This window comes from Dermacentor albipictus, chromosome 4, assembly GCF_038994185.2.
Source record: "Dermacentor albipictus isolate Rhodes 1998 colony chromosome 4, USDA_Dalb.pri_finalv2, whole genome shotgun sequence".
In the NCBI taxonomy this organism is placed as follows: domain Eukaryota; kingdom Metazoa; phylum Arthropoda; class Arachnida; order Ixodida; family Ixodidae; genus Dermacentor; species Dermacentor albipictus.
In genome coordinates this window covers 65743268-65758819 of record NC_091824.1, presented here as the reverse complement: position 1 = coordinate 65758819, position 15552 = coordinate 65743268, and the positions used below count along the sequence as shown (strand labels likewise).

At 42.2% G+C, this 15552-nt stretch overlaps 1 protein-coding gene across 1 annotated transcript in view; it reads right to left on the bottom strand.

Annotated features, from left to right (window-relative positions):
• Positions 1-3157: 3157 nt before the first annotated feature.
• LOC135897607 (disintegrin and metalloproteinase domain-containing protein 10-like) overlaps positions 3158-15552 on the bottom strand; it is a 42743-nt gene continuing 30348 nt past the window's right edge. The window contains exons 12-14 of the mRNA XM_065426286.1: positions 8217-8428; positions 3914-4075; positions 3158-3346 (exon numbers count right to left, since the gene is read on the bottom strand). Of these exons, the coding sequence (XP_065282358.1) occupies positions 3341-3346; positions 3914-4075; positions 8217-8428 (380 nt within the window). The 3' untranslated portion in view covers positions 3158-3340. The remainder of the gene's footprint in view (positions 3347-3913; positions 4076-8216; positions 8429-15552) is intronic.

Below are 15552 nucleotides of genomic sequence, written 5' to 3'. Positions count from 1 at the left end.
GCATGCCTGCAGAGTACAGTGTACGCTTGTTGCCCACATTCTGGGCCTAGGGTTCGCCCCTAAGCGACATTCTAATCTTTGCAACTTCTAGATCCTTCCGCCCGTCTTCAGTGTCAGACGAATTTCCGCTTGATACCTGCAGCCATCCCTAAGGCTTCATTCAACACTGCACGTCGGTGGTGTAGCCAGCGTTCATACCATTTACGCTCTGGCACAGCGTCTCTCGATCTGCTTCCGCTCCTTTGACCCGCTTTTTCGCGCTCCGTGTTTCCTTCTTGCCCTTCTCTCATTGAATCGCTCTGGCGAAGCGATTTTGTTGCGTCCTTTCACCGGCGCCTGTGGCTACTGTTTCCGAGTCATTATTTTTTCTACATGTGCCAATAAATTACGTTTCTGCGAAAATAAATATGAAACGCAAGTCTCGCGCAGTTTCAGACCATCATTATACTAATGAATGGAATGCTGCAGGTCATGCGTGCCGTGTTCCCCACCTGTAGACGTCGTTCGTCATCAACCAGCGTAGTGATTCAGTAGCTGAAAAGGTGGTCGCAGCTTGTAAAATATTTGTTTAGCTCTTGTATTGTTATAAGTTCAAAAATTCGAAGACGTTTATATTACGGTGTCTGTAATCGCTTCCGTGTCGCTTTGCGAAATTAAATCGTACCTGTTATCACCAGTGACTAAGTACGATGCCCTGACTTCAGTACCCAACCGAAGGGTCTGCCTTCCGTATCTAAATAAACGCTTAGGTCTCACATTCGATAATTCCATATAAAGACAGTCATGTTACCATACATAAAATAGCGCATGTAGCTACACAATATATTGGAACTACAAGCGTTTACACGGGATTTTTTGGCATGAGTCTTATGGCAATTCTTATAACGTTTCGCATGAGTATTATATGTAACAAACACGTATACGTCTATTTAAATTCTACTAAGTCTGCTGGAAGCCTCAAGGGGTAAAAATGCACCATGTCTTGTTACTCAGTCATTGCTTTTAAATGTTTAAACTTCACCGATCAATATACATCGTAATTTTAACACCCAGTCCCTACATTTGCTGCCGTGGCACCAGCCTTGTAATTAAATCAAAGGAGTGTTGCCCGGCTACAGCTGGTATTATCGATATAACGCAGCAACTGGAGCACAATCTATCATATTGTATGTTATTTATTTATAGTTATCTTTCAGAACATTGAAAATGTCAGCACATAGTAGGCAAGAAGTGGTTGAGTCGGAGTGAACTAGCTCTGGGCAGCAGGAGTAAAGTCAACGCGGCACACGCTATAGCCATTGGTTAGCCACTGTATTCAACACAACAGCGCGAATACATGACTATGGATGGGTTGTTAACAACAACCACAACAACAAGAAAAACGTCATTTTGTGGTCGGCCAGATCTAAAACCCAAGCTCACTCTATGCAGCAGGCAGTGAAGATAAATAGGTCCTAGTAATCTGCGTCATCGATGTGAGCGCGGTATTGCTGAACCAGATAGCAGTTCAAGTCGTTTTGAGGGCACAGTCGAGGTTAGTAATGTTTCAATAGCCTGAATGAATGCGCACATTTCCCTGCGGCCAAGCCAGTCGAGTTGCTCATGGTACATTTTTCCATAACGTACCGGTACCAAAAAGTACTACACTGCGACGGCAGAGATTAGCCGCTTGTGGGGAAATGCGCAATAATAAGGCGATAGACTTAAGAGGAAGCTTCAGCTCGGGCCCAACTCCGACGCGGCCTATTTAAATACATGTAAAACGCAAAAACGGTTTTATGAGATCACCCCTGGTCCGATTTTAATGAAATTTGTTGCATTTGAAAGACAAAGTTAAATTCTAGTGACTGTTGGAAGCGAAATTTTGATTTAGGGCTTGAATTTCCTTCAAACGATTTTCAAATATTTGACCGCTTGAAAAAAATAGAAGCACGAAGTTTACAAATTCACATCCCTGCATCAAGAACTGATATCGCGGTTCTGTAAACGGCATCCATTAGATCATTCAAAGCCGACAAATTCATTATGTCATATTGCATCTTACGTGAATTTGTTACGTTGGTTACAAGGGTTTTGAAAAAGTTTATTTACCTATTAATAATTTTTTTAGATTCATGTGTGACATATCAGTCTTGTCCGCTTTAGATGTACTATTCCATACACTTTACACAATTGTATTATTATTTTTCGTTGTTGAGTTACAGAGTTGTAAACTTGATAGTTTCGTTTTTTGTAAATTTTGGATTTTTGCCAGTTTTTAATAAAAAATTGACGACCTAACTAAAAAATTCGAAACCAACAGTCACTAGATTTTAAGTTGTTCTTTTAAATGCAACAAACGTCGTCAAATGTGGTGCAGTGGTTGCCGAGAAAAGCAAATTCTCCTTTTACATGTATTTAGATAGGGGCACCCGAGCTAAAGCTTCCTCTTAAGGGCACGGTGTCGCAGCAAATCCGGTGCTGGAGCCGGGGCCGGCGGAGTTGTCAGTGAGCGAAAATTTCTGTGTATGCTTAGGTACCTGTGAATGCTACGCCTAGCTATATGACATGCGGTATATGCGGGTTATACTGCCCTGCCATTCTATCACAAGAGTTGCTCATACCTTGTCTTACATTCTTGACAAAGTTCTTCATTGTAATATTGAGAATTACTGTTCACGAACAAATACTATGAAAGAAAACACCGACGTTGCACACCTTTTGTGTTAAACGTTCTCAGACTTAAATATTGAAAGTATGAAACAATAACAGAAGCCTGAAAATGATGCAACGTTTTGGCATGGCTGTGCAGCACCTGCGTGATCGGCCCACGCAAGAGGTCGCGCTTCTACCAGAAAGCTCGCCTTCGTGTATAGCGTTCCCGTACACATTACGGTTACATAAGCTGCCGTTACCGGGAAGCGTGAGAAGCAGTCATGGATCTTTGAATCATAAACATTCCGCTATTAAAGGCGAAGTTTAAGCATCCACCTAGTTTTTGAATTGTACTCCCCAAGAAAACGCGAAGGTTCATTCAGAATACTGGTTCATTCAGAACACCAACTAGCCCAGCAGTTAACTCTTCTAAAGTTCATTCAGAAGCTCATAGAACTACTAATCTTAGCCTCCGATTTCACAAAGAGTAAAATTATCAAGTATATCACACACGAATCGGGGAGACCTTGTGACAATTGTAATGCCTGAAATAGACATTGAACTGGTGTAATAATAAAGAACATCCCAGCTTAAAGCAAGGCATTTGAAGGGCGTTGTTGACTCATCACGGAGTCAATAACAACGCGTCCCACTTCATGTTGACGCTGTGGCGGTGTCCTGCATGATGACAGCGGCACAGCCCTCGTCAGCTCTGTGAACGAAAAGAAAAGGATGAAATGTTTATTTGAAACGGAACCCAGTTCGGTGGTCATACATCTACCGTGCTGTTGACCGGAACATTTCCCGAACCAGGCATTACTCAAAACTATTCCTGTTGTGCCCTGCAAAAGGGCGTTCCTTTCAGAGGCACATTAATTTCTTTCATCACTTTCATCGCTTTCATCGCCCCACGAAAGAAAAGAAAAGAAAAAAAAAGAAACGTTTGTTGACATGTTTACTACAGTACATATTTTCCAAAATTGCACCCACCCCCTTGTTTCACATATACTCCTCGATTCACTTGTGGTTGTATTCTCAGCTGATCATTTTCGGGGATGCTCTCTCAAGATTTCTCGTTGCATTCACTGGACACGCCAGCGTGCTTCAATGCCAAGTGGAAGAGTACGCCAAGAATTATGTTTCGGGTAGACACCAGTGCTTCGGGTGCTAGTCACACTAATGTGATCGCCGATACGACCTGTGGCCGCGCTTAGCAACATAATTAAGTCCCCTTTAGACCAGCTTAGTCAATGCTTGCTTTGACGCGCTTGGCACTCACGCTGACGAAGGTGTCGATAGGGTGCCTTAGTGTGTCCTTGAGCTTGAAGGGCGGCTTCTTCAGGGGGTTGTTGCTAGGCGTATGCACAGCGAAGCAGCGAAATATGAGCAGCATGAACCAGGAGGAGCCGAGGATCACCAGGCACGATACGATAGGGTGGTGCTGCAATTTTGTAACACTCATATAGCGGCTGGGGAGCGCGCATTGTTGTTTACAATGGAGGAAAAGTACATCCATAGTGCACACTAAACGAGGCGCGTGATTTCGTCTGTGACCCTAGAGCGTGCGGCGAACGCTCGAGAAATAGCAGGAAAATCTAGTAAAATTCGCTAGGAAGTTCGAGTATGTAGAAATACGGCGCAATTACGTCAATATGGTAGATTATACCTGTAATAATGTTAAATACCTGTAACAAGATTAAATGCCTGTTTTCACGATGTCTATTATACATAGGGAACGTGGTATACGTTGGGGGTGATTAGGGCTAAATGGATATTGATGAACAATTGTTCTTGCCTGCTTAAAAGTATTGTATAAAACGCTTACACAGTTTATCCGCGGTCCTGGGAGAAGGAAACTGGTGTCGATTCTATATTGGCAGAGAATGGCGACATACGCCGAACGTTTGATGTGTGTAAGTTATATTTCTGGAAAATATTTATGCAAGCGTATTTTACAAACGCTACAGGAAGTTTGCCCAATGTGCGGCAACGTTTCGATGGCATCAGTTTATTAGAACACCTGTGAAAAAGCAGTTAGGTAAATGCTCAAAGCATTTACTTAAGCTCATATAAACCGTTATGACCTATAATCCCCATTGCCAGCTTGAGAAATGGGGTGGGCATTAATAATGTATGAAAATACGTAATCTGTATGAAAATGATTTCTGGATGAGTTATTAGTTGGCAAATAAGTAGCGAACCATCGTTTGATCTCTATTTTTTTCGCGTTTGTGATAGCTTTCTTCGCTGAACTAAGCAAGTCACCAAAATCAAATTTGTTGAAAATGGATAAAACATTATGGCCATGCAATGTGCGCATATAATTATTTGTAAAAAGTATTCCTCCATAAGGTGATCGAAAGCGTTACACGCTGTTTCCCAGTGTCCCGAGAAAATTGCCACAGGGAGCCTTACAAATAACACACCACCTTTGTGCGTGTTATGTGTAATGCGCAGGGGACGTTCGGCATTTCTGTAATAATTAGGGAATAGAAGTGTGCAACTATTCTTTTCATTCAAGGCAAACAACAATTCTTTACGACTACTGTGAGATAGACAGATGCAAAAGGAGGCTCGTCAGGACGGGTATGGTTCAGGGGAACCACGGATGTAGCGTATACGATCCAGTTCCTTAACAAACATCTAGAAGCCACTTATGCGCAATAATTTCAGGACAATGAGTGGGTATCTCCCGCCTTGGGCACCCTATAATTTCGCTTTATCTATTTAGAAAAATCAATGGGCCCCCCGGCCCATCTTAGCACGTTTAGATTCCTTCAAAACGATGACACTGGGCTGGGATATAGCCCTTAGCTGTGTCAATGACCTATACACTCTACTATATGCATCTGGTCGCGTGCTGTTTCACTTTTTTATTCCGTGTCATTGTCATAGTGCACCAGAAGTGACCATACTTTATTTTTCTTCTCAACAGATTCAGTGGAAGATTTCATTTTTATTTTTTTAGAAATTGAGAATATCCGCACAAATAAGACATTTGTAAAAACTACTGAATACTCGTACTCTCAATCCTCGCACGCCATATGAAGCGCCTGCATCCTCTGTGAATTGAAGGAGTCACCTTGTTTATATTTCTTGGAAATATGGGGCATGAAATTTACGTGTAAAAGTGCTTCGGAGCGTTGTATTTAGCGAAAGGGGCAGAATTTCACCCGCATTCATGGTAGAACCACAGTTTTTAGCGACACCAAATGTAGTAAAGGTGTGGGGAATATTAACGGGTGATATCCATGGAAAGTTTAATGCTTGTGGATAAATTTACGCCACTTATAATGAAAGAGGTAGAGTGCTGTAGCGATCCGGTGACGGCCCGTTCTCAAGAAAGCTATAGTAATGCAGAAGCCGTAGCGTGCTTTGCTGAACTCATTTTAGCGATAGCTTGGTGCCAAAGTGAACTTTCAAAACACGGAAAATATAATGTGGTCTGCTTGCAATACTTTAGTCCTGCGTGCGAATAAAGATAAATGAAAATGTTCTGTTCAAGTTGCCACGGTGCGCCCTACAGTCATAGAATTCCCCTAAATTACTCAAAAGAGGAAGAAGTAGCAAGCAGAAAAATGGTTTCCAGACAATGAATTGTGATAGATATGGTAAGAAGTATTAAAGTATACGCAGCCAGACAGAAAAGTATCTATTCCAACTGGTTTTATGGTGTGTTGCAGACGGACAAAGTTTACACCCTTTGGGTTGCATTTTGCCCTAATCACGAACGGCTTGCACGTTATCAGGTTGACCCAGAATAATCGACAGGAAAGTAGCGAGCGTCGAGTTTTAAAGAGAGGCAACGCAAGCAAGGCAGATGACGATTATTGTTGTGGGACAAGATAAGCCCCAAAGGTTGTAAACTTTTTTTAGTGTGTAGCGGGTATAACTGCTTTCTTCGTGGTTCAATACATTGATACATGCAACAGCCACACCACGGGCCTTGTGAAACATCTCCTTGACAGTTTGTAGAGCTCATGTTTAGCTTAGCGTTCAAAATTATGCTTTAGAAACAGCCGATTCACTCTTGTCTCACAGCATGGAGTGAACAATGAGCAAAGTCTTATCTTCTTCAATACAGAAAAAAAAAAATGTAGGTAAGCGAATAAGGAATTGCTGAACTCCTATATGCAACAGTGTTATTCCACACTACTTCAAGAGATCGCAGAAAAAAATGGAGACGTAAAAGGCAGGTTGAAGCCAAAAGCCATGTCTGCAAATGTTGACCCAAGTTCAGAAGCGATTTGATGAGCTGCTTGCAACCATCTTCTTTAACGGCCGCCTCAGCCGATATATGGCGCCCTTCTGCGGAAGCTGGGTAAACCAGACTAATAAAAGCGCGCGATTTGAATGCTTCGGAAGTGGTCACTGAGGCGTACATGGCTTTGGAACAAGTGACGACAAATATGTATACTGGTACTGATCAGGTTATCCGAACATGGGTATACGCAGTCATCAACAAATACCAACAGTCGATAATCCGATCTTTGGGTTTGAGTATTCAGTGATGACTATAGGCCTGTAAACTAAAACGTAATTTTAAACACCAGTATAAGCACGCTTGAATTGTATACTACGCTTTCATGTTTTGCAAAGTAACAGTGCTAAACGGACAAAGACTTAGGCAAAAAGAATACGACACGGGTGCTTATTGTTCTTTGCCGAAGTCCTTGTCCGTTTAACGCTGTTACTTTTCAAAACATGAATTAGCACCAACTCGCCCTAGATTCCCTTCTAATACACCTATGATTTGTTTTTAAAAAAGATGTATTTATATTTCTGTCATTGCGATATGCTTGAAAGAAATAGTTACTGATGTCTCACATGAACACCTGCACTTTTCGTATGCGCAGAAAAGCAATAGTATTAATATTTGTTCCAGATCCGTGGGCAAGATATACCAATGGAGAAAACTGCTGACGTGTCAAAGTAAACCGTTGTACGAAAGCTTTTCTGGTGATCTGCGCATTTGTCAGATTCCAGCAGAAATAAGAAAAGATAACTCCTTAGGATGTCGGTGTTTACTTCCTTTCGGCGCTGGATGGGCATGGCTTCGGTACGGACACCGGCCCAAGCAAAGCGCAGAAGCTGAATTTAAACCTGCGAACTGGATGCCCGAGAGATACCGAGAAGAGACGCTGTGCGCCTAAAAGGCACACAGCGTCACTCCTTGTCCGCCAAGTCCCGGCCACCGAGCGCAGACAATTGTCGTAATCCGAGTACCCATGGCAGGGAGAGGGATTCAAACGTCACGCTCTGAGCGTGCGAGCTCGACACGTTACTCGCTTGAACAGTGGAACGGTAGAGCCAATGCCGTGTGAAATATCCAGTAGCGTGAGCAGCATACGTCACATGACTGTTAGAGAAATCGGCCCTTGCAGCTACAGAAACGCATTAGTGGCATGTAATGTCACAAGACTGAACCATACTAAATTGAAAAGGGGCGACAATAGACAACAAACGGTAGCACAGAGATCGCAGCAAAATTTATAACAACGCTGTTTTTTGACTTCATACGTATACAGCAGTCTACTGCCGTCGTATCTCGTAACGTGATGCAGTATGTATGTAACACTCACTGCGAGGAACTCGTACAGGGTGTGCACTGATCCACCACCGAAGAAGAACCCCTGCAGCCGCGTCAAGAAACCCCGTGGCTCGACGAGGCGACACTTGTGAAAGATGTCGCAGTACCCGCGCATGTCATTGCACGGGGACCCCGGCTGCAGCTTGGCACCGCAGTGGCTGGCCATCTTCGGGAAGGAGCACGCAACCTTGCATTCTGACGAGCCTGTCGGACGCAGATTACAATTAGATCGATGTCACTTTATTTTGGTGACCTTGAATGCCCATATTTAGCTGTCCTATCTTGTAGGATGGCTTCGCCCCGATAGAAAGTGATAGTTTACATTCGAAATTTAACAAGAACTCTACCTGAGAGTTCTTGTGTAGTCCTCTGGCTTCAATTATGAGTTTATGAAAGGGACCAGTAATCAAGACTTAAATTGCTTCGGAAGTTCGTTGCCCATGCCCGAATTGAGGGCATGCAGGCACTTTATTCTACAGCTGAATGAATGAGGAAGGATTCAAGAAGGGTCGATAGAGAAAGTTGGGACAGGACATTATTGCAGTACAATAATAAACCTCAAGCAAAATTACTTCTCTGTATGATATGTGATCATCAACAGTGGTAGCGATGACTTAGCGCTCACTCGAGCTGTAACTGGTGTAGTTTGCTATGGTAAATATAATGTAATTTCACTTTCCGCGAGCCTCTCCTACTCTACTTCCTACTCCTACTTCAAGTGAGGTACCACACATGGCTTTCTTGATTAGGGCATGGTCTCCAACATGTGTGTCTCGTTGTGATCGGCCTTGAATTTGACCACTCAAGTGTAGGAAGCATTCCACTTTGCTTTCCAGTGTCTATGTAATTGCCCTCACCTCTAAGAAAGCGTTGCCTCTATGGACCCTGCCACACCCTGAGCGGATACCGAGGGGGAGGACGCAAAGGGGAAAAGCCCGTCGTTCACAACCTGACAAGGGGACACAAGATTGCGCTGAGCACCGAGGCACGGACACCTCCATGAATTCCCCAAGTTCGGCAAGTTTCCCAAGCAGACATCGACTACCAGAAGACCAGGAAAAGTGAATTACCCTTTCGCTGGACTCTTCTCCACCGATTGTAATGGCTGTACGTGAGGGGTTATTTAAGGTCGTCCTGGCTCTCGTGTTAGGCAGAATCGCTCGAGACTCGAACAGAGTGACAATCATGTACGAATGAAGGGGATACATTCTTTCAATTTTTTTTTCCATCATCACGATGCCCGCCTTCATCGCCTTCTCCCGATTCTCACTGTGAAGACCCACCTCACGGTGTCAAGATCGTACCAGTCATTTATATCAGTGTTGCGCTTCTTGGTAGGCTTACTGGCATCGGTCAGACGGAAATTCTCGAGAAGCTCATTTTGTAGATGGGGTACAATGTGCTGATTTAAATCCTGAAAATAACATTTTACAGTCATTCTAAGATCTTTTACGGTCATTATAAGATCTACAAAGGAACCCGTACGGGTTTCCTTTGTAGCAATCGCTGCGATTTCCCCTTAATTAGTTCTAAGATCTTGCAGCATTTATCTTAACGTGCAATGGCAATGTTACCGCGTAGCTCTATCTGCTTTGACCATGACCATTCGTCAAGTCCGAGTAAGAATCTTCGTGTTATTTCGGGTATGTTCGCCCTCTCTTGAGTTCAGCGAAGCCCAAACGGACGATTTCGAAACTTCGGTGTTTTGTGCTTATTATTGCGTCTGCTCTTATGTCGTCGTTCATGCTTGGTCAAGTGAGCCGCTTCATGAGTTTGTTGTATACGTGCACCAAAAGCCGCTGTGACTATTATTAAACTGATGGGATCATCTAAACGATCGTGAGCGGCAAGTTTCACTTTTATTCAATTAACTCCATTTTCTCATTGGATCCTGATAACTTCCTGTGGTATGTGTTATCTACGTGGCACCTTGCATCTGTAACGGCACCCGTCCACAAAAAACAAGGGTGACGTCAAATGTTAGTCTTATTGCTGTGGATAATTCAAGCACCTCAATATTCGACACTCTTTATATGATACCAGTTTGTTTTTATAGTTCGAAAATACCGTAAACCTTTAACTTTTAAATATTACCGGTGTCCTTTCTGGGGCGGTGTAATTGGCTTCAGCAAGCAGCTTCAATATCGGACTACGTGGTGCTTCTGACTACACCCATTGCGTATGCAGCACGAAAGGAAAAGAAATCAAGGTCCTGTATATATGCTTAGAACAGGATCCGACGATCAGCTTTATTAGGTCATGATTGGTCATTCGTGCACATAATATTGTGTGAGATCTTGTCTTCATAGTGAGATTTTTCGATCAGTACCTGAAATGTCCAGGCAGAATTCAACATACCCGCAGGAGATAGACGTCGTAGAGCTTCACTATAAGACCGCTAATTCACCCAAGCTCACCCGTAAGTCCCATCAGCGCCACTGTGAGTGAATTTAAGTGCGCCTGTATCATATGTGATCACGAAACTATACACGTGAGGATAACTTGACATGTTTTTCAGTGATTCTGAATGAGAACATCTGAACAATGCACAGTTTTTAGAAAAATGCATTTCAGGAACATATGGTACCAGGACAATAATGTGAGTAGTGTAAGCCAGTTCATGGAATATTTGATTTGATTTATTGATTTCCGTTTACACACACACATACAAAGGAAAGGTAAATCAAGGGGGCTGAACGAAAAAAGCCACATAGACGCGGCTTGCGGCAACCTCACCCCCTTAGGTACAATTAGTTGCATGGAATAGTATATGAAGCACCTTATATAATATATTTATACAGTGGCCATAAAGCGTTGCAGTTATACACTATATGAAAAAAGAAAGAAAATATTTGCACGAGTAAAGTCATTACAAAGATACTAAGGCAACTGAATAAGTAAATGATATGCACTTCATAAAATACATGAATACATAAAGAAAGAAAGAAACAAACAACATTTAGCATTAACGCACTTCAAAGAGGTGAAAGCAATAGTTTTAAATTCGAACAGCGATTAATTATGTAAAACATAGCCTGATCTATCATACGAGTTGATTAATCTTAGGAGACCATTACACAACATTTCAGAACCGCAGTTAGTTCTAAAGCGAGGAACCTTCCGGTACACATTCCTTCAGGTGCTCGAGTTGTATAACGGCATAAATTGGCCGATAGGCTTGGAAGCTCTACAAATAAGCTATTGTTTGGCACTAAAATAATATTCGTGTACGAGTTTGAATTTATAAAAGTTATGGGCTGTAGTAATGTTGTATTTCTCATACGGGTTTTCTGTGAGAGTGACATACGGTACATTAGCGATGACACGTATTATTTTCTTCTCCATACGAAACAATTTATTCAAGTTACACTGAGTCGTGGTGCCCCATACTAGATGCACATAATGAAGGTGAGACACAAATAAAGCCTTACAAATTATTAATTTCACACAGACAGGTAAAGTATGTCTGTTGCGACTTAAAACACCTGTTATGCGGCTAAGTTCTTGGAGTACCGAGCATGCATGGACTTCCCGTTGCATAGTACTTGTGAAGTGTACCCCTAACACTTTACAGTATGTACAAGTTCCATATTTGTAGATCTATACGCTATTGTTAGATGTGAAGGACGACTCACGCCTCTGGTATGAAAAATTACATCCTTTGTTTTCGCCGTATTTACTTTTAGGCAGCTTTCTGTGCATCAATGGGACAGACTGCAGAAAAAGTTATTTACCATAGTAATTAAATTGGTGGAAGAACTGGACGAGATCAAAACACCTGTGTCATCAGCGTGAATTATAAATTTTGCCTTTTCGTAGCCGGAAGTAATATCGTTCCCGTATAAGTTGAAGAGCAATGGGCCCAAAACGGTGCCCTGTGGGTGGCCACAAAATATTTATTTGGTTACCGATGTATTATAATCTACAGAAACAAACTGGCGTCTATTATGAAGATTTTAATAGTTGAAGTGTGACATGTCTAATTCAATATTTCTCTAGTTTGTAAAATAAAATGCTGCGAATAATCTAGTCAAACGCCTGTCAGGACCTTTTGAATAAAGAGAGAGGATCGATATCGGGTGAGAGTTTCCTACGTCTAATTTATCCCCCTTTTTAATTAATACTGCTCCCTTAGCAACCTTTATGTTTTCTGGAAATGCGCCTGTGGAAATACGCAAACGTTGCCAGGGAGCGTTACCCGCGCACTGCCTCTCGCAATCTCCGAATTAGCGAGGCAGTCGCGGCACACTTTGCTCCGTTTGCAACGTGCCGCACGAGACAGATTGTCCGCGCCAGCCGTTATATCGCGATATGAAAACACGAATACAGCTGCACTAAAATTTCGCATTAGGGAGTAGCGTAATCGTCTGTGAACTTTTCCTGTGGGTGAATTAGTAGGTATAGGTATAATCACTCGTACTCCTACGAGGGTCCTTCAAGTCAACCTCAGATATTTTGTAGTGTTCACTCTAGCTCAATATTTTCGTCCGCTATGTGCACGTCATCGTGCGCTGATGTCGCTTGTCGCTGGAAGTGACGTGTTAAGACACGTGGCCGAGAAACCTATGAACTTGTGGATTATAATTTGAAGACGTAATAGAGAAGTTTCTCACAAACGAAAGACTAAAACTGACTTCGAGCTCAGCAAGGCGATTAGAAACAAAGCGACACCATAATATTTAAGTGGTGGAAATAGTTACGAGAGAAGAGGACGTGACACCATTTGTATTAATTTCCTCCCTATTGATAACACCACCAAAGCAGGATCATCTGAGACATTTCTCAACGTGTACACAGTGGCAATAAGACAAAGCAGCCTGAACTGTGGCGCAGAGAAATATTTCGATGCTGAAACGTTGGCAACACTTTGACGTGTCCGAATAACTTCCGTAAGCGTGAAAAATAAAAAAAGTCCGGCTTAGACTTGAACGGCCTTGGTGCTTTCGCATATGAATGTATTATGAATGAAAAGAACTTGAGCCCAAGTGAATGCATATATATATATATATATATATGTATATTGGAACTAAAGCATAGTAAATCGGTTAGAATAGTTATGTCAGGAAAAAAAACACTCTTTATCACTTGCTCATGACCTTTCATCTCACCATTTATGTGAAATGGATAAATATAGATGCCTTGGTGCTCGCATAACAGTCAACCTGAGCTGTAATATGCACATTTCTGCTACACGTTCCTCGTCTTCGAGATAGCTGTTTGCTCAGACAAAAATTTAATGTCGTTTGACTTACTGCTCCATTATAAGCCGTAAACTAGAATATTCAGCAATTATCTGGGACCCGTACATAAAACAAAACGTGACACGTTAAAAAAATGGTTTGATATTCCCTAAATATCGTTGAACTGCCTAACTTATTGATTACACAAGGTATTTAAACATTGCAGTTAGGAAGAACAATTGAAAGGCAGAAGTTTCTGCTTGAGAGTAAAAAGCTCTCCATCAGTACTCGGCTATACACTTCACAACTGATACGGCGATCGACAAGGCACGTAACAATCAAAACTGCACTTTCCTAGGGCAATCATTCAAGTATCCCTTGTTTCTGCGCACGATACTATTCAAGTGGAACACGTTACCCTTATCACTTCCTTCTAGCACTTTATGTGCTGCACGTGCCGAGTCCTGAGCTTCGGCTTTTTAACCTTCGTTTATTGCTGTTATGCCCTTGCCAATATTGGTATAGAGTACCTCGTGTCACATTACCTAGTTGCACTTACTGTATCGCGATTGTCATCGATATCAAAAGAAACACTTTTTTCTGTTTGTTAAACTTCCATTGGAGCTATACACACATTCCCTTCATAAAAGTGTTCAGGGATTCAAAAAGTTTCTCAAGACAGCCTACTTTAGGCATGACACTGATGACGAATGTACCAATGCCTCTCCTGCATGGGCCCTGCAATATTCGCTAAACTAAACTTCGAAATACCTGTGGTGTACTACAATGCAAAAAAATACATTATTTTTTTGCGTTGTAAACTTCCTACTCCATTTCAGTTTGAGCTTTTACAACTGCGTAACTCAGAAAAAGTTCACAGTCACTTTAGCCAACGCTAAAGGGGATGGAGGCGAAAGCCTGCGGGCTCACGAGACTTCCATTAAATTACTTGAGATTGTCATAGAAATGCGTTTTACTTCCTATTGCTTGTTTTCTGCCGCCAAAGGTCGTGGTTGGAGTGCCCTAATTGACTATATCTTAATGAACTGTGCCTTTGCTTCGCCTTAACACCAAAAGTCGGGCGTTTGACTCCCACCAATGGTCGTTGGTGCTACAGTGAGTGGTGGCACCGTCAATTTTGTTGCGAATGAATTTTGGTCCCACCCATGGTGGAGGGTTGGTGTGTCTTATTACCTATATCTTAACGTCACCTTAACACCAAATGTTGTGGGCTCAACTCCCACCAAACGCTTTGGGTTCCAATGCCTTGATTGACTCTACTGTAATCAACTGTGCCTTAGCTTCGCTTTAGTTAACACCGAAGGTCAAGGGTTCATCTCCCACCAACGGCCTTCGGTTCGACCAGAATTGGTGGCGCTATCGATGTCGGTGCCATTGAATTTCGGTCCTATCAATGGTCGAGGGTCCGACTCCTACCAAAGGTTGAGTGTTCGACTCCCACGAAAGGTCCAGGGTTTGATTCCCTAGAAATTTTTGGTTTCATGAATTGTGCTGCCATAACGCTGGACGGCGTAACGACGGACAAAGGATTTTTGGTGCAGTGAGCCGTATAAGGCTTGAGCCGTATTAAGACAATGGTATCACATTTCTGCAAACTGCGCCAAATAATATATCTAAAGCAGATAAAATTTATGCGTTTGAAATATAATCAGTAGGGCGGTTGCGAGAGCCTTGTATCAGTTGCATCAATTGTAAGCTCGAAATTCACATATCACATTAGTCCGCTCCAAATGCTCTAGCAAATGCAGTCTACAAAACGGCTATAACTGTTTTAGGTGCAGAGTCACTGATTTGTAATCATCGTGCTTCTCATTTTGTTATTTGTCAATTGTTTTCTTTTTTTTTGTAAAATATTCAATGTCATTAATATTCTGCTTTCTATAGTTATTGCAACTTACCTTTCTCTACAACGTGCCACATATTTCATTAAAGTTAGTCCAAATGTTCTCTGGAGAAGTATTTTTGAGCCTTACATGTATTTGAATAGGGAAGTTGGGGTCACGGCGTGCTAAAAGTTGCTCTGAAGTACCAATATGTGCAATAATTTTTTGTCACGACTGATGCGAATCAATATGTACGCATTCGAAGATGAGGGCTGATGTAGAAACAAGTATACCAGGACATACG